The 20527-nt window shown below is 32.6% G+C and overlaps 1 protein-coding gene across 1 annotated transcript in view; it reads right to left on the bottom strand.

Annotated features, from left to right (window-relative positions):
* ERGIC2 (ERGIC and golgi 2) overlaps nucleotides 1-20076 on the bottom strand; it is a 38123-nt gene extending 18047 nt beyond the window's left edge. Inside the window, exons 1-6 of the mRNA XM_039882403.1 lie at nucleotides 19947-20076; nucleotides 11367-11506; nucleotides 9823-9931; nucleotides 7884-7930; nucleotides 6345-6415; nucleotides 1522-1562 (exon numbers count right to left, since the gene is read on the bottom strand). Of these exons, the coding sequence (XP_039738337.1) occupies nucleotides 1522-1562; nucleotides 6345-6415; nucleotides 7884-7930; nucleotides 9823-9931; nucleotides 11367-11472 (374 nt within the window). The 5' untranslated portion in view covers nucleotides 11473-11506; nucleotides 19947-20076. The remainder of the gene's footprint in view (nucleotides 1-1521; nucleotides 1563-6344; nucleotides 6416-7883; nucleotides 7931-9822; nucleotides 9932-11366; nucleotides 11507-19946) is intronic.
* Between the last annotated feature and the right edge of the window lie 451 nt (nucleotides 20077-20527).

The following is a 20527-nucleotide window of genomic DNA, read 5'->3' as shown; positions in this document are numbered from 1 at the left end:
CCAAAAAAGAAAAAAAACAGTCTATGGTACCGGGGGTGGGAGAACTACTTATAACAAAGGACTAATTTCTTTAACATACAAAAGATTCTTTAGAGTTAGGGAAAAAACCAACAACCAAGCAAAATAGGTAAACAGCATGAACGAGCAAGTTCACACACAAAAAAGTACAAATGGAAAAAAAAACTCACCAATAAAGATATTCAATTGATACATTAAAAAAAATGCTAATTAAAACAAGTACAATTTTTCACCCATTAAAATGGCAAAAATAAAAAAAGGTCTTGCTATTGTTGAGACTGTATAGAAATAAGTACTCTCATATAGTTTTAGAGTATAAGTGAAACTATTTTGCTAACACGTGCCATTATCAAAATTTTTTCCAGTTTTATTGATATAATTGATAGATAACATTTTATAAGGTATACAACATATGATTTGATTATGTAGCTATTGCAAAATAATTACAATAAGTTTAGTTAACAGCCATCACACCTGAGTTAATTTTTTTTCCTTTGTGATGAAAAACTTATCAAAATGTTCTTTCCCTCCCTCTCTTTAATTTCCTCCCACCCCCACTTCCACCCCTGACCTATGGATGTTGCCATTTCCCCTTAAGAACTGGATCTCTGAAGGTAGGGCATCTCCTGTGCACCCGGGGCCTGGCGCACCCAGGGTATGGTCTGAGGCTCCACCTGGGGAGCGAACCCAGGACATTCTGCATGTAAAGCAGATGTGCTAATAACCACTACACTGTGGAGCCACCCCCTCAAAATGTTAATTAAATATCCTCTGGAAGAAAAATTCCATTTCTAGAAACTACATACACGAACGCACATAAACATACACACAAGTATATAAGAAATTAGGTTCAAGAATTTTCACTGATTATTGTTTTTAATATTCGAATCTTACAAGCAATCTAAATACCTGTCAATAACAATCCAATAAATTAGTTTATACAGAAAATGGAGTACTATATGTAGTGATATGAGATGTACAAAATATCATGTTAGATGAAAAAAGCAAACTACAGAACAAACATATGGAATGATCCCATTCATATTAGGAAAGTAACATACAAAACATACCAAAATGTTTATGAACAGAAGATTTCTAAAAGATTACACAAGAAATTTAACTCTGATTATTACCACTAGTCAGTAGTACTAGGTTTATGGAATGATGAGAAGGCTTTTACTTTTACTTTATATCCTTTCTATTCAAACTGAATTTGAAACAATGATCTTATAATGCTTTTAAAAATTTTAGTTAATAAAATTTTAAATGAAATTAAAGTGTATTCATGATTCAAAGTACACTAGAGGTGAAACTGTACATGACTTTCCTAAGATCTGATAAAATTTTTGAAAGTATAAAGATTATATTTATATACTATATTCTGCTAATATTTCATACAAAAAAATGCCTAGAGAAATATGCTAATCTATTAATAATTTACAATAGAAAAAATAGACAAAATGTGACCTAGATTTTTATGGCCCACAATACTTTACTTATTACCTCTGCCACTCTTTTTGCTGTGGTGAAAGATCAAATATCACCTGAAATAAAGGAAAACATAATCACTAGCATTATCAATTTCTCTTGGCTTTTATGTCATAATTTTTAAAATTTTTCTTTGAGCAAGAAACAAATTTATAGTGTTGCTAAAAACAAGTATTCATGATTTACATTTAATCTTCAATAAGTCAACATAAAAAGTTTAAACAAGATATTTTTAATCAAAAATAGTATAAAGAAATTTTACTAATTAAATATTTGCCTGTTATAGTTATCTACATTTAAAGGAATGGATACAAGTCAGTAATCTATCATATGTACAGAATAGTATTTTAGGACTTAAAATCATTTAAATGATGCCAGCATGAAACTTACGATTATTAAAAATGGAAAAAAAATACATACAGCTTAAATACAATACTCAAGCTTCCAAAGCCCATATTCCTGATGGGATAATACTATGATGAAATCAACAGTTTTTGAAAATGAGCTAAACAATAGCACTGTAATTCTTAAATGTATTAATCAATGAAGAATAATTCAAGAAATTTTATCTAGGCACTGTCTTCATCAATTCAAAATCAGACTTGGCTACTTATAGAATCAGAAGGAAATATGGAAGCTTCTCATGGTTTGTGGCAATGTTCACAGTTTAATTTCGCAACAAAAGCTCCACTTTTGATTTTCATAAAGGCAATTCATAAGAATATTTTTTTTAAATTTATTAATTAACCCTCCATTATCAGGCCCTAACATACTACTCTCTATAAATCCTTGCTCTCTAATAAAGTGAAAGAATCCCTCATCTATCAAATAGTTCTACCTCTGTGCCTTTGGTAATTTAATTATATCAACCTGGAACCTTCCTCCACTGTTATTTTGACCCTCATGTCTATCTAAATTCTACAAACTATATGCTCCAGGTTAAATTACCCCATCTTTCTGATTACATGAAACTACTCTGATTATTCCTCCTGCTGAACTTGTTTATATCATACTTCCCAACACTTCTCACACCACAGCACAGAAGGAAAATGCCAATATGTGTAAAACACAGCAAAGCAAACAGATGAGGCTGCATGCAACCATTCCCGTTACCTTGTGAATAAAACAACTGGCAGTAGGGACTATGTTATTCTTCCTTTGACTTTCTCAAACTGTTTAGTATAATGCTTAGCACAAAGGGTAAAGGAAATGCTGAGTAGCCTACTTTTTGCTAGGCACTATGCTACTCTAATTCATTGTCTAATGTAACTTTCATTAACAACCTTATAAGTTTTTTGTTATTCTTTCCCTTTTGCATATAAAGAAAATCCTCAAAAGGTAAAATATTTTTTCAAAATAACAGAGTAAGACACAGTATATAAACCCAACTCTGCCAGAGTCCTCACTTTCCCATATTTTAAAAAAATAATTCTTTAAAATAAAGAAATATCAATGAAATATAATAGCAAATAGCAAAACAGTAACCATCGCAGTACACTGAGTAATCACAATTTAGAAACTTGTAAAGCTATTAAGGTTAAGTTTTTAATATTCAGAGTGCATATTAAAACAGTAAGAGTAAAATTTGAAAATAAGTAAAATTATTTCTTAAATATTTATTATATTAAATATACTTAATATTTTACATTACTTATTTTCAGAGAAATTAGGAAAAAGGAATGAATACTTACCAGAAACATTGTTAAACATTTTAAAAATTACTGATAAAAGTATACAATTAAACATTTTTAAGTTCCTAACTTTCTAGCTGAGACATGACTTTTAATTACATGACGGTTAAACTTAAACTTTTCTATTCCACAAATAATTGGAAGAGATGGCAGAAACTCTTTACAATGGAATAATCAACAATCATGTCACAATTACATAATTCTAACATATTCATCAGTGCCTAATACCTAACAAGACATTATGCTTCACATTTTGTGAACTATAAAAAAGAAAAAGTTAATGCTTCTCAGGAGCTTAAATTTTAGCTACAGAGACAAGCTATCCAGAAAAAAAATATATAAACAAAATCAGAGACTTAATGTGAAGAGAAGGACTGACAGACACTTAGAATATGAAGAGAATGTTAGAGAAACAGCGTAAATAAATTTGAGGATAAGTTCAAGATAATTAAGTCTCTACATTACCAATTCTAACAATGTCCAGAGAAACATAAAAATTAGGACACAATTTATATCATTACTTTAAATTATTCTAAATTAGCATCCACATGCTGGAAATTTTTGAGAACTTATGTAACACAAGGGAGACTAAACTGAGAAAATTTATTTCATGGGACAGAAAAGTCCATGTTAGGCAGCAAGTAAAATCCCCAATTCAGAGGAACAGAGTAAACAGGTGATAAAAGATAAAACACTTGAGAAAGAGGCAGTCTCCATCCAAGGAACACTTTTAGGAATTCAATCAAGTGCCAGAGACCACATGGTGAGGGCATTCCACAGCACTGTTATTTCCTAGTCATTGTGTGGCCTGGACAGTATCCAAAATTAAGCAAGAAGACCACCACATGCCACAGCTGGTTGCTCTTGAGGATGGTCACACTGGTTAAAGAATTTACTCTACCTAAATTCAGCCTAAAACAAATGCAGGAAAGGAAATTTGGGGTGCCCTGGTGAACTGCTCTGCCATCCTGGACCCATTTGTAATTTCCTCCTTTCTTTCCAAAACCATTTGTGGCTCTAATTTGACTTAGAAACACAGGATATCTAAACTATATACCTTTCTCCTTTCATCTAGGTCTGGAAAAAGGGAGAGGCAATAGAAACTGACATAACATTCTATTTCGATTCTCAGTAACATAATAGACCACTTCTTCCCCAATCCTAAAGATGAGCAAGAAAATCAGTTTATCAGTGGGTATATTAATATATTCATTAATTTGAAAGAAGTGGTCAATCTGAGATACTTAAGCTAATTTTCCTCTATAAAACCATTCCTAAAAAGAAGAAGAAAAGTGTTAATTATTTCTTAATGAGATTTAGCATCATACGGACAAAAAATGGAGTGATCTACAATATATTAGAGGTGGAAAATATAATCACCGAATTTTAAAACATAATGAAGATACTGAAGAGAAGACTGATCTTGCTGGATCAAGGTAATCTCATAGAACTCAAAGTTCAAAATACGTATCTAATGTAAGGATTGATAAAGATATTGATAATCACTCCACAAAATTCAACATCATATAATTTAGAAAACAGAGAGAAAGGCATTGCTTTGAACATTAAAGCAAACAAACGAGCAAAAATGACTTAAAAATTAAGATCACCAAGGACCAAAAAAAAACTAAAGGGGATCTACACTTGAATATAAAGGATAAATATTTGAATTTCAAAAGTGAAAGGAAAAAAAGCTCAAGTAAACGTATTACCTACAAAGGAAAAAATAATTGTGCCGAAATGTCTATAAAGTTTGGAGTGGAAAACACCATAAAGCAAGAATTTTATCCTCAGCTAAGTTTACATGTATGAAGAACAGAATGACATAGGCAATCATGCTAAAAATTCGTAAACATAACTCACTTATTCTTGCTGATAAAGTCCTTCTACAAAGTGATAAACAAACATAAACTAAGAATGCTAAAAAATAAAAACAACAGAACATACAGGTAAAGTTGAATAATTATTCTTAAAATAAAATGAAATGTAATGTGAATGTTAAAGTACCTAATAATAGTCATCTAGACCAAAATTTCCTGATCACACCTTAATATGCAGTAACATGGTAATTGAATTTGTAAGGTACCTAACCTCATTAAAAATTACTATGAAATCAATTTTTTGAGTGGGATAGGGAGAAGGAGTTAGAAAGATTAAGAGCAGCAATAACAAAGTTACTTTTTCTTTAGAAATTTCTATTTTAAAAGTTTGGATCAAAAGGCATAAACATATTTTGTTGCTATAAACTAAAAATAATCTGGTAATCAAACTGACCCAAGAGCTTTTTTTTTCCCTCCACACATTCAGTTACTTTTAATTCTCCTCCATCACCTTTGATCTTCACTTTGCAATTCTGCTTAAAAAACAGTTTGCGAAGGTCAATGGTAAACAAAAAAACCCCACAAGAATGCATAGTAAACATAAGTACCACAATGCCAACAGAACAGTAAGCAAATCAAAGCAGCTGAGAGTTCCATGCTTTATTCTCTATAGCTTCTTTAGGGCTAGTTCTCTGGTCATGACTTGTTATCATCAGCCCTTGTAATGTGATACCTGTCCCTGTAACGTGATGATGTTTTCTCATAAATCAATTACATTACACACAAACTGTGCTATGAAAATAATAAGAGAATGTCAGTATTTCAATAAGTTTGGGAAATAAAGGTATGAAAGAGAGAGAAAAAGTAAATGCATATGATATTTCTCTTAGATACTACTTCATTCTTGATTAGGATAAGAGAAATACAGCTCAAAAAATTTTAAAGACTTAAATTTGGTAATATTGGACTACAAACAGGACACGACATTTCTAAATTATTAGAGGAAAAGAAGGAAATGTCATCACTATAATAACTATAATAGAAAAGGAAACTTAGAAAGCGTTAACAAAAAAATAAAATAAAAATAAGGTTATAAAACAGACATTGAATGCCTATTCAAAATGCTAACAATGGTTATCTCAAAGCTTTGGCATTAGAACCAACCTTTTCCTTTTGAACTTTTACAAAGAATATGGATTACTTTTGAATTAAGAAAATCTACTTAAAAGACTAGCTGAGACAAAACTAAAATCAGATAACAAAACTGTTTTCAAGGAAACAATTTCTCAAAGCACATTAGTAAATAAAAAATATGAATCAAACTTACTGGTTCATAAACCAGACCATCTGCAGATGCAACCATTGTTTCTGCTAAATCCAATACATCTGCTCCAACATCTGCACAAAAAAATTAGAAGTTTTACATTCTATGCTAAGAGCCGAACTACATCTGATATAAACTAACAAATTTGTTACATTGCTTATTTTTTCAAAAGATAAAACAGTAGCATTATATAGTTTTGGTAGAGATTATTCCAAGAATTAATGCTTTTTCTGCTTCTTGCTCAGTAAAAAAGATGACTTAGAATCTCATGGTAAAAAGTATAAACTGTACTGAATTGAAAAGTTTTGTAAAAATTGGCAAGAACCTAATCACAAGTACTAAATGTCTGCTAAACAAAATATTAATTACAAGAATTATTTTTAGAGATTAAAAGACATTTTAAAGCAAAGCTACTGATGACTTTTTAAAAATCAACAAATAGAAAAAGTCTATTTTGAAAAGACTAAAACTTTAATGGTATTCAAACATCTAAAGTAAGGTAAAATATGACGTATTTAGTATTAACACTAGCTCATAATTTAGATATAAAGTATTTATTTTCTCAAAAAACCACTAACATAAGGAAAAATAAATGGAAAAGGAAAAGAGATTTAAAATTGTTCTGAGGTGAAATCTCCCAGAAATTAGTTTTCTTAATTAGATAATACTACTTCACACTTGAAACAATTTTGTCAACTACTAAATTCTTGGTCTCTAAATTCAAACAGTAATTTAAAAGATAACTTTTATGAAAAAGCATCCTCATTTTTGATAGTAATACTAATTCAAGCATTATCTGGCATATTAACATTTTTTTCACTTTTACCAATATAATCAAGTGAAGCCAGTGTGAAGGAAATGGAAAAGGGTAACATAACTATTAACTTGAAAGACTTGGATCTGTATTTTAAAATACAAGAGTAAAAACAAAGGGTGGTAAACTAACAGAGTTAAACAGGATATGTTTGTGGAACATGGGTATAAAAACTGGTACTCCAAAGAAGAAAGAAATAAAGGATATACAGAAACTAAAACTCTGGATTCACAAAAATTTCCTCCAATTTTATTTTAATTATAGTAAAGTAAAAGATAAATCTCTTCTTTTTATGGAGAAGAAGTTTAAGAATATAAGCTGGGGAGAAAAACAATTTGCATTTTAAATAACAGTAAATAGCTTTTTAAGACACCCCAAAGGGAAAATAATGTTAAAAAACCACCAGTGGTTTTCAATTTTTACCAGCAATTGTTTAAACTAGCGATCTCCAACCTTTTTTGGCACCAGGGACTGGTGCTTATATGAAAATATAATGCCTGATGATCTGAGGTAGAGCTGAGGCAGTGATGCTAATTAGCGCTGGGGAGCAGCCGTAAATACAGATGAAGCTTCACTTGCTTGCCCCACCACTCATCTTCTGCTGTGCGGCCTGGTTCCTAACAGGCCACAGACAGGTACCAGTCCACGCGGCACGGGGTTTGGGGATCCCTGGTTTAAACTTTAAACCATAGCTATATATGAATTCATCAAGTTAAATATGTACTTACACTGACACTTCATGGCAACAGTAATATCTATATTGATTCTCAATTTGCTACAAGACAAAATAAAAACATTAGTAATTACCAATTATTCAAAAAAACATTAAAAGTATAAATCAATTGATCTATGAAAAACTTGCACCTCAAGAAAAATAAAATAAGCTAATTAGAACTTGGGTATCATTTCTCCTGGGCAAAACAAAAGCACTTTAAAAGTGAAAGTTTATTTTGCGAACATTCCAAAAGCCTTTCTGATTTCATGTTTTTAATACAGTACCCTTTGATTAATGGCAACTCTACAATTAATAATACCAAGCAACTCAGAAAAAAGTCTTATCTTTTGTTTACTTAAACCTTATGTAGAATATTCATTTAAAACTTTCAAAATTAAGAGTTAGGAATTGCAAGACTTTCTCCTCTATTTATCAAATAAATACCATACATCAGGCATTATGCCTAATTTCCTACAAACATCTTCTTTATTCTTTATCCTGGACCTATAAAGTGGATAGCTTCACAGTTTTGTAGATCGCCAATGGTGTTCAGGGAAGTGTAAATGCAAGGCTTAAAAATCACATAACCATTGAAATGGCATATTGGAAACTAGATTTGTGTAACTCAGGATAAATGCAACCAAACGGCCAGAAAAAAATAAGGGGCGGCGGGGGGACTTCTGATGCTTAAAGTTTGGCATGGCCTTTTTAAAAGGCTCAACTTTTTAATGCCTTTTCAAATAATGAGTTAATATTAAATTAACTTTCAAATATTAGACTTGATTACACACCACGAATAACTGAATGAGTACAATCAATCAGTTTTGTTTTGTGCTTCCTATCAACACTTTTTTCGCTCTTAAAAATATGCTTCTGGTTTCAATAGGAATTACAGATTTACGGAGCTTCATGGAGTCTTAAAATTATCTAGAGCTCAAACTGTGCTCCAAATAACCCTGGGGTTTAGGCTCAGGAGATGCTGTAGCAACCAGAGGACAAGACCAAGTAGACAGGCTTCTGGGCATCCCCACTACTCTTATGTAGTGAACTATGTAAGACTCCATTGGGAAAAAAATAAAAAGAGTTTCACTGGTACTAAAAACAAACAAAATAAGAAAGACAACATATTTTTTGAAAACTAATGTTATCAAGAGTTAATACTCATGTTATAATGGAGAAATTGAGACCCAAAAGAAGTCAGTTGTATGACTTACTTAAGGTTACAAAGCGATTTATAAATATTGACTTACTTCTCATTAGCAACATAAGGAATGGACTATAATTATTATCTCCATTTAACATAATAGGAAATGAAAACACATGTAGATATAGATTTAGTAACTTCCCTGAAGTCACGTAGCTAGTAAATGGCAGAGCTGGGATTGGAACTGAAAAGTAAATGTCTCCTCCTGTCTAATACAATCTTAATATTACAAACTTGTTATATTCGATCAGTCAAAAAATCCAAATAATATAAAGTATATTCTGTCTCCTAATTACAGTACTACATTTTCAAGTTTTAAGTGATGTTATTTACATTAAAATTTAGTTTAGATATAATTTACAAAAATCAAGTTATAAGTATATACAATGTATCTTTAGACAATTTATTTTCACACAAATCGGTAAGCTATGTCAAAATCTAAAGAGTAAAGTTTCAAAACATTAAACAATTCCACTATTTCAACATCTAAGAAAAAACATATTATGTTCTCCTAACCTTTTTAAACAGTGTATTAAATCAGAGAACTACTCTTACATAATTTAACTAGTATTCAAGCAATTCTAAAATGTTTTACCTAATGCATGAAATTGATGAGACTTAATCAGAACTATTTCTTCAGAACTAAAACAAACCATCTATAAAAGGTTGGACTTTAAAAAAAAAATAGATATGCTACCTTTAAAACAATTTGCATCTAAAGGCATTTCAAGAAGGAAAAAATAGTTACCTAGAAAAATCCTTGTCTACTTCATATTCATACTTCATCCATGTATCTTGATATACTGAAAATTCCATTATGGTTAATAAAGCCATAGTGGTGAATGCTATTAGAGAAACTAAGAAATAAAACAAATAAACAAACAGAATTAAAACAATTTTAAAAAGAAAACAACAGGAAACTATTTTAAGTGAGATTAAATTATCAAAGAATGCCTTAATATGACTGCCATGTGAATGAATACTATAAAAGGTTTTTCTTAAAGTGTTTCTTATAGACTATTTTCTAAAACAGCTCAAAAAAGATGAACACAAAAATTAACACGAACATTTGTACTACTGAGATAGCATTTTATTTCTTCAATGTGAAGAACATCTCTCACAAAATAGATTTGCAAAATTTTATGACACAAAATTTTTACTTTCTTACATAGCAGTGTCACAGATAAATAATCAAAGTAAGCATAAATTTTACAATACAAATTTGAAAATATTCCCTTCACAACTAAACATGTATCTGTGCTTGCAGCCCAGTTAAAAAAAAATAAAGTGTGTGTGTGTGGGGGGGGGAACAGTCTAATTTTTTAGATACTGAGAAGCCACAACAATCTGTGCACCAGAAACTCAAATAACATCTCCAAATTGCTAATAAAACTCTCATCTACTTTGGAATCTCCTAAACATATCATGTCATTTATCAAATATCTGACAAAAGGATAAGAACTATCATATACCATGACAAAACACACTTAAAATGGATAATGCAAGAACTTGCATTATTTTTGTTAACAAATTTAATCACAAGAGATTAGAAATAGTAAGTAATTTAGCACACATTTTACCGAATGAATGTCAATCTTATGTGAAACATTTTATTAGCGCTTCATAGGGAAATAATTGTAAATACTGTTATTATTTCATTATTTATTTAACGAATACTTCTATCTATATCAGGTACTCCTCTAAGAATTTTATAAATACTTATTTAATCACTACCACAACCCTATCAGGTAAATATTGATATTATCCCCATTTCCTGAAAGAAGAAACTAAAGCAGAGACAGACTGATTAACTTCCTCAAGGTCAAGTAGTTAGGAAGAAGAGGTGAGATTTAAATTGAGAAGGTCTGGTTCCAAAGTCTCCAGTAATATGAAATTTAATATTTTTTATTATAATGTCTAAACTGATTTATTTTAACCAAAACAGGACTGAGGCAGTTTCATATTAAATAATTTCTTCCAAGTTCAATTATATTTATATATAATAACCTTATTAATATAATATATATAACTCAACAGCAAAACAGTTAAATTAATTTGTTCGGTAATGCTCTAAAAATCACTGTTAAATGCACATACTGCACTGAGTTAGATGCCAGAGAATACGTATAATAAAATTAGAGCAAACAGTGTGACATGGGGACAGACCAGTTGCAAAATTACTGCACAATTCATTGATGAGTTCTTTCTCACGGTTACATTTCCGTATGTTGCTAACTGGATCACTCAGAAGTTGTACTTAATGAAAAAATTTTAATGTGAATTAACACTCACCTGTACCCCCACTGGCTGAAGTCTCTACATAGCTGTCCGGAACCTTTGGAAAGGCATCCAACTCTTTAACCAAACTTAAGGTTTTCTTCCGATTCAGTCGCCTCATCTTCAAGAAAACCTTCTACTTTTATATAGTCATACTACGAAATAAATAATGAATAAATGAATCCTCTAAAAATATTAAAAAGGTTTCTTTTAGTTTTAGATAACTAATCAATGTCCTTGGAACAACTTAACATTCTCATTTTTCCTTGAGAAAAAAAAAAAGCTTAACCCTTATTCACATGTCTCTTTTCTCCACTCTCACCCTGACAAAAAGTACTAAAGAAAGGCAATTTACATACACAATCGCATGAAACAGTAAAAAATAAATAAAAAAATAAAAAGTGAAATGGAAGTCAATCACCTTTGTAATATTTAAATATAAAAGTTAAAATAATTTTTCTCCAATTTACAAATGTATGAAAATAATACATCCCCACTAATAAAGGACAATGAAGTACAATAGGCATGGTCATACACTGCTAACAAGAATGTAAATATTCACCACTCCCTTTTTGACTAAGTTCTTTTTTAGGAATGTATCTTAAAACAATAATCTGAGTTGTGTACAAAATTGAATTATAGGAATATTTTTCATAGTTCTTTTTATTGAAGATATAAACAAACTCTCGGTACCCAATATAAAAATTATGAAGAATTAAAAATTAACCTATGTAAACAGTAAAAAATTTTACTACAATAAAATATTTAAAAATTGACTGCTTGCTATTCTTTTTAATCAGTATGCCAACTACATCAAAAATGTTATGAAGCCATAAAAATAACTGAATTCTCAAATATTTATGTAATTTTATAGTTGATTTACATAAATGCTATAGGTGATACTACAAAGCATTACCAGAAATTGTATTAATAAAGTGGTATTAATAAAATCAATATCTAAAAGAATAAATCAAATGGTTGCAGAAGCCTCTAAAAGGAAAAAAAAATGTATCTAGAATAAAAAGCAGAAAGATCTTTCTAAAATCCAATGGGTAAAATTAATTTAGAAATAATAGACCACAGAAGGGGCATTCATAGAGAAAAAGGACAGAGAAGTAAAAACTGGCAGCAATCATGAACACTATCTAAAAGAGAGCAGGCCCTAACCAAAGACACTGCTGATTAGTCCATGAGGGAGCTACTGCCCTAAAGTGAAGTTGTATGCATTAATAGGTTGATTTCATTTGTCACTAAAAACATCCAACTAACTCTCCTTGTCGATTCCATGCTCACAAAATCTACTTCAGATTATAATTTTGTTTCTCATGTATATGGTTTTCCTAAGGAAAACAAAAAAACATGTAGACAAAACACATATTTTTTAATCCCCAAAACAGTTATAAAACTGGTATTCTCATTTGTAAATTAAGCTTCTGAGTGTTTGTTAGGCAAAAGCCATGCTTCTCCTTCCTAAATTTGTTCAACTTAAAGAATAATCAAATTTATTTTCTGTACCTGCTTAGTAATAACTGCACCAAGATTGATCCATCTTCAGTCTTTCGACTGCTATTCATTCTTTTCTACTGGAGTTAAATATTATCTATGTTCAATTCTCTTATCTTTAAAACAAAACTCTACTAAAGGTTAAGTCCAACCTCAACTATAGATCTCTGGTTGCACACTAATAGACAAACTTAAAAGAATGAGTTGTCTCCATTCAACTATTGTGAGTACTTCCTCACCACAGACTCAGCTCTTAACTAAATTTCTCTCAGGGAGGTCATTAACAACTTCCTTAGTACTAAATCCAATGGATATCTTTAGTCCTTATCTAATTTTGACTCTGAAAAAAAATACACTGCTTATCATCCCTTTTTCTTTTCGAAACACACTCAACTTTGCACAAGTGATAGTATACTGATTTTCATTCACCTCTAAGATCTCTGGCTTACTTTGCAGATTCTTCTTCCTCTCAGATTCTGCAGGAGGCCTTCCACCCAACTACCACACTTTCCCCATCCTTTCAATTTCCATCTACATGCTGATTCCTCCCAAATCTTTATTACCAGTCCAAAGACTTCTGCAGACATGTATTATCTTCTTGCCTTCTATTATATTTTCACAGGGTCATTCCAGACAATTCAGACTCAAGTCCAAAAGTGAATACTTCACTCTACCAAACCTGTTTCTCCTGTATCCCTGTTTTAGTTATTGATGACACTTTATAACCAAAGGCACAAGCCAGAAACACAGGTTACATTATTAGAATTAAGTTCTTCCTAAATTTCTCTCAAATCTGTCTTCTCTTGTCAGGCCCACTGAGAAGTTCCTTAATAGGACCCTGGTCCCCATTGTCACAATCTACCACTGCATTGTTTCAATAACCTCCAATCTTCAATCTTTTAATTCTCTCTCCATACTACAACCAATAACCTTTCTAATACATAAAACTAATCATATAAATTTTTCTTTAAAATCTTTGTAAAGGCTCCCATTATATTTGAAAAGTTTGGACTCTATCCTAACATGGTTTACAAAGCCATTAAAATTTAGGTCCTGCTTACCTCTCTTCAAACCCGATCCCTCAAAGTTTAAATTACAGTCATACTGAATCACTTTCTCATCCTTAAACAAATGTTCTCTCTGCCACAAATATCTTTTCTCCCTCTCCCCGACCTCTACTTTGGGCTACCTCCTACTTACTCTTCAAGTCTCAGTCTAGACATCTCTCTCTTGGGCGCTGGGGAACTTCTATGACTGCAAATATACTAGTTATGGTATGTGCTCCTAGAACACTCTTTCCAATTGCTTGTTTAATTTTCTGTTTTCTCCACTGTAATGTTACAATAAGAACCTCGTCTAACTTTATATTTTAATCTCCAATGCCTAGCATAGCAGGTATTTGGTAAATATTTGTGGGAGAAAAAAAAAAAAGGTGAGAAATTTCCTCAGAAACACCCATGGTAACAGCTTTCCAGTCAAAACTGTTAAACTTAGATAAGTAAATACATAAAAATATAAGATTCACAAAGAGAAGGACTTTTCTGTTTTGTTCCCTATAGTATCCCTAGAACCTAGTACAGTGATTGGCATATAGTAGGTATAGTATTGTTTAGCAAATGAATAAAACTGTTAATTTTACTTCCTAAATTTTATGTATTTTATAAACTTTATAAATGTTTTTTAAAAAATTATATATTAACATAAAGATTTGGAAAGCAGCTAGTTTTACAAACCCTCTAACAATTCATACAGCCTACTCAGCACTCCTCTCTTAAAAGTCTAGATAGTCTATTCCACTTGGCTACCTCTCATCCTCTAGCTTCTTGCATTCCTATTTTCCATGATTAATGTTCTAGTATGGAATACCCTGTCACTCTGGGGATACTCTTGTCCCATTCCTGTTAGTTCGGCACTAACCTACAGCCAAGAAACCCATTGCATCTCTAATATCTGCCACTCTATTCTACCGAATCACTTTTCTGATATGAGCAAGTTATCCAATAACTCCTAGTTTTTTTCTAAAAGAAATCCTCCTGCCTGCTCTTTTGAAATCTGATGTTCTACTGATAATTATTCCTTTTAAACCCTTACTCATTTCTGAGATTCACAGGGCAAAAAAAAAAAAATAGCATTTTATCATGATCTCTCAATTATCCTTTCCATTTTCAAGTCTATCTTCTTCTAATCATAATAATAAACACATATAATACAAAGAATTATGGCCTAACTTTCATATTATGTGCTAGTTATTTTTGAAGCACTTTATATATTAATTTATTTAATCCTCTAAATGACTCTATTAAGTAGATACCATTTTTATTCTCATTTATAGATAAGGATACTGAGACATAGAAAAGTCAAGTAATTTTTGCAGGGCCACACAGCAGGTGGTAGAATCTGGATTTGATCGCAAGCAGCTTGGCTCCAGAGTCCATGCTCCAAACTACAGTGCATACTGTCTCTCATTTCAGCACCTGTTATCATCATGTACCTCTGGGTATATTTATATGATTTCCTTAATGACTTCAGCATCTATCTGGATCACAATATGCTTCTCTTCTTCCCCATTCCATCACCATCCTTTGGAATTCAGGAACCTATGACACTCATCTTATGGCATTCATTCACAATGATAAACCTTTTACCACGTTAGATTAACAGATCTTCTACTCCAGTGACCTCCATCTTAATTCTATGAAAAGCCTCACACTAGCAAGGCCATGTTTTGGCTCCTCTTAACTTTTAAAATTGTTTCACCTCTAAAATCCAAGACACTAATTTCTCTCTCTGAGAAGAACCTATTATTCTTCCAGCTATTTAACTGCCTAAGTCAGAATCAGCTCTTCATTGTCTCTGTGTTCTCAATCTCTTGGACTTCCCTCTCAATTACCCAGTTCCATTTTCCCATTCCCATTCTATCTGCCTCTCCATTCAGTTTAATCAGCCATTTTCAAAGATGCATTTAGAAATACCCTAGATCAGTGGTTTCCAGAAGTCACTGCCATTCTGTAACAAAATTTTCTAGTCTATCTAAATGAAAAAAAAAATCTAAGGACAATATAGGAATTAGGTTAAATTTATTCTATTCAAAAATCTGTCCTTTATTCTGAAATTTCCATGCCTTTTTTTTAAGTGTCAAAATACATTTTCTCTTATGAAATGATAAAAGTGGATAACAGAGGTTTTTTTATTTTGTTTTGGATATCCTTCTTTAATTAATTACAAACAAACAAACAAACAACCCCCCCCACCGTAATTCTATGTCTGTCCTCCAATCCAGCCCCCTTTCCTCTTTTTTTCTATATATGTTTTGTATTGGTCAACAAAATCTAAAAATTTAGAAGCCACTGCACTAGATTCTTTTGCCCACTGGTTGGTGCTGCTCTTCATACTTTGACAATCTCCAGTCCCATAACTGTTTCCTCAGATTTCTTTCCTAAACTATCATGTATAGCAAAAAATATATAATAAACAACAAAAGCTCCAGGAAGTCACTAACAGTTGAGACTAAGACAATGCTTTGAAAAACTGCATAAGAAATAAGAAACCACCTTTCATGCTGGAACATAAGACACACACTATCAGCACTCAATCTAAGTAATGTTAAACAATCCATATTTCATCATTGTGTCCATTTGAATATAATGTGACTATCACGTTTTGCCAAAATTAAAATATAGAATTCATACATTTTTAATAGTCTGTCCAATTAAGTTTAATTCTTCTCCAAACAAAAATGGAGACACAATTTATCTCATGCGACCCATGAGCTAACTTCTATTTTCAAAATATATTTGGCAATATGAGAAATATTTAATGGGTTAATACATATGGTCATGTTGTGGGTTAAATTGTGTCCCCCAAAAGGATATATTGAAGTCATAACTCCTGATATCTGTGAAAGGGCCATATTTGAAAATATTTGGGTCTTTGAAGATGTAATTAGTTAAGACAAAATCATATTGGATCAGGGTGGTCCAAAATCCAATGACTGGTGTCCTTATTAAGAAAGCCATGTGAAGACACACAAAGGAGAATGCCATGTGAAGACAGAGGCTGAAATTAGCATGATACATCTACAAGCCAAGGAGCACCAAGGATTGCCCAGATGCTAGAAGAGGTAAAGAAGGATTCTTTTCGAGAGCCATCAAAGAGAGCATGGCACTACTAACACCTTAATTTCAGCATTCAAGCCTCCAGAACTGTAAGACAATAAATTTCATTTTTTACACTATGCAGTTTACAGTAATTTGTTACAGTAGCCCTTTAAAACTAATACAAGGTTTTAATAAAAACGTGAAAGGCAATAGAAAAAGTATTATACAGGTTATCACTGAACTTTAGAGGCAAAAAAGCAAAACTACAACTTATCTGTAATTTTAAATGACTTAATTATATTGCAGAATTTGTACAAGTTAAATGCTATGTTTTTAAAATTATTTACCATAATTGAAGTAAGTCTAATGATCTTCTAAGTGATTAAAAGGTTTATTTGGAAGCTAAGTAAAACGCATACATGTTAAGTTTCATGATCAGAAAAATTTAGGTTACTATATGGGCACTTATTAGCTGTGTGACAAATTTAGGAAAGATCTTCAACTTCTCAGAATCCTCTATTATCATTTTATTTAAAAAGAGGGAGAGGGTCAAAATGACTACCTCGCAGTTTCTATTCAAGATAAAAATGAGTCATTTGATAAATGTCTGTTTCTAATTTTCAAAAGAAATGCAAAGATTTGTAGGATATTTGAGAATTATATTAAAGTCTTTGAGGAAAGTGGGAATATGTGGAATTAGTAATAACATGAATAGACTGAGGATGACAGATTGATAGAATAAAAGTAAAGGGAAGACACTGTGGAGTGATGACAACAATTTTTAAGTGCCTAGTAGCAACGTGAAGCAAGGACGAATGTAATCCTCAAAGAATGGCTTGACTATAGTAACTACTCAATAACAGGATACAAAACTGAAGTAAAGAAGTATAAAGAAAGTGTGAGGGGAAGGTCAGGCACACATGAATTAAATTTACAATAAAATTAATGTCCTCAAAAGAAAGAATGGGTCTATGGCCATGCTACCCTGAACAAGCCCCATCTCATCTGATCTTGGAAGCTAAGTAGCGTCAGGCCTAATAGTACCTGGATGGGAGACCACCTAGAAAAACCAGGTGCTGTAAGCGTAAAAAATAAAATATAATAAAGGATTGTAAGCTGACAAGGTCCTTGCAATCTGTGAGGTCAACCAAGGGTTGCCTCATCTAAATTTAAAAAAAAAAAAAAGTAAGGAGAATGGATTAACAAGGCACCTAGGGCAGAACTGACCTAGATTGCAGTAAAACTGTATGGAATAGTAGAAAGGAGGAATTTGTACCTTAGAGAGGATAATAGCTTTAAAAAGCAAGTAAACGGAAGACAGAGTTTAAAGACATTTTAACTCTATAAAATGAAGAGGATTTAATTAATTTGGGGGTCAGAAAAAAATAATTTAAAAAAATGTCTTCTTCAGTCAGTATTTTGACTAAGTACCAAGGCAACATTTTGTGAGTAACCACAAAAGATAGAAACCAAAAATTAAAAAATAACAAGAGCTAACATATAATGAATACTAACTGTATGACAGGCATTGTTCTAAGTGCTTTCATTGTTTTAACTCATTTAACCCTCACCAATCATCTTATGAATTAGGCATTATTATTATTCTCATTTTGCAGATAAGGAAACTAAGGCATAAACAGGTTAATTTGCCCAACATGACATTTAGAGACAGAATCAGAATACTGAAAATCTGTTAAATAGGTTTAGTAGCAGGAATAGGCTGCCTAAAAAGAACTTCTATTAAAAATAAGTTTCACTATTTCTTCCAATTAAATCACTAACCCGCAAAAGTAAATTAATCTATTTTTTTCTAATCTTTTGTTGTTGTTATTCAGACTAGGTCTGATTTCCTTTGAGAGAACTTTCGAGCTTGATGTATTTTATGATTTGTACCCTTGAGCCATCACAATACTCTGTAGTGTAGTAAAGTTTATTCTCAAAAAGAAACTCTTCCCCTCCCAAGTGAAATTTTTTTCTCGTGTTTTTCCTCTAACTAGAATAACTGCAACAATTTAAAGATATCAATAATCCAATTAAATAAACTAGCACACGTCCTGAATTCTTCAGTGAACAAGCCTGACTCGTTTCTTTTTAATGGCTGTGTACTAGAGTTCAATGTATCAGGCTAGGCAATTACTTGAAATACTTAAGTACAACTTCAAACAAATGAATAAATCGTTTTTAACTGTATCTTTAACTGCTTCTGAAAGCCAGTCTTGTAACATTTTAACGGATATATAACTTTGCATTAAGTCTCCAGGGCACTAAATCCTAAATTTAAAAAGTTACTTAAACGTGTTTTCTCAAACAATGACCTTTCAACTCTATAACCTACTTTTACCCAAGGCTAATTGTCTACCACTAGTTAACAAGTTACCTTCCAAGAGTTTCTTAACCCTCGAGGGTTTAAGAAAGGTAGTGACACTCGGACTTGTCTCTCCTGTAACATCTCGCCCCGCCCTGCCCCTTTCACATTTTCCCAAGCGGCGTGCGAAACTCTCCTTCCAGGCGAGGCCAAGACCTCAGTCTTTTCTTAAAAGAGAGAGCAACCTGCTGCCAAGAATTTGGTATTTTTCTCAATGGTGGTGGGGAGCCAGACACCCGGGAGTACTGGGACACAACCCGGATGGTCTTCACAACGCCGAACCCTCCTCTTCTGCAAACAGGAGGAGCCACAGGGGCACGGGGCATTGTGAGAAGCAACGCTTCAGGGTCAGCAGCTATCGGGGGAAGCACCCAAACGCCTTTAAGTTGCTAGACAGAGCAGAGAAACCGGAAAACGGAGACTGGCGCTACCAGGAGCAGCACTGCCCAGGGTCCTGCCAGTAACGCCCCCGGGGGAGGTGGAGCGGCTCCCTGGTCCAGCCCGCTCTCTAGAGGAGCGTGATAAAGACAGGGAGCCAACCCCATGACATCCTCCTTTAACCACATTCATGGCCTGAAGTGTCCTGGAATCACCGAGGGAACAATACCCGGCACGGTTTCAGTATTTTACCTTCTGTTTCGGTCCCAGCCGACCGCCATGTTTCACAGAAGCCCGGGCCGCCCGGGCTCCCGTTTACCTGGAAATATCGCGAGAACAAAAGTGACTACCACTACTGAAAACGTCAGTGGAAACAACGTAGAGTTCTCGCGATATGCCCTTTGCTGACGAAGTGCTTTGTGAATCAAGAGGCGTGGTCAAGATGAAGGGGGCGGGACTAAGTTGAACAGAAGTTGGGACTTATTTTAGGTGTAACCACACCGCCAGTGAGGAATCAGCTTCTCTCGGAATGGATAGATTACCTTCTAATACTTAAAGACCACCACAGAACGAATCCCCACTCATATCGTACTTCATTACTGATGAGAAACTTGCGAGCTGGAATTATCATTTGCAGCCCTAATGCATATCACTCCTCCAAACTCTGCACCACGTTTGGTGCCTTGTCTTTGCCTTTTTTATTTTCTATAGTTGAAAATAAACTTCCTTTTCCAGACATAGGTAACGCTTTTATTTGTTCAATGTTTTTCTTGTCTTCCCCATAGTAAACTCCGTAAGAAAGCACATTTGTCTTCCTCACCTTTATGTTGCCA

This window comes from Pteropus medius, unplaced genomic scaffold, assembly GCF_902729225.1.
Source record: "Pteropus medius unplaced genomic scaffold, Ma_sr-lr_union100, whole genome shotgun sequence".
Taxonomy (NCBI): domain Eukaryota; kingdom Metazoa; phylum Chordata; class Mammalia; order Chiroptera; family Pteropodidae; genus Pteropus; species Pteropus medius.
The sequence above is the reverse complement of the archived record's forward strand: the minus strand, read 5'-3'. Positions and strand labels throughout refer to the sequence as shown.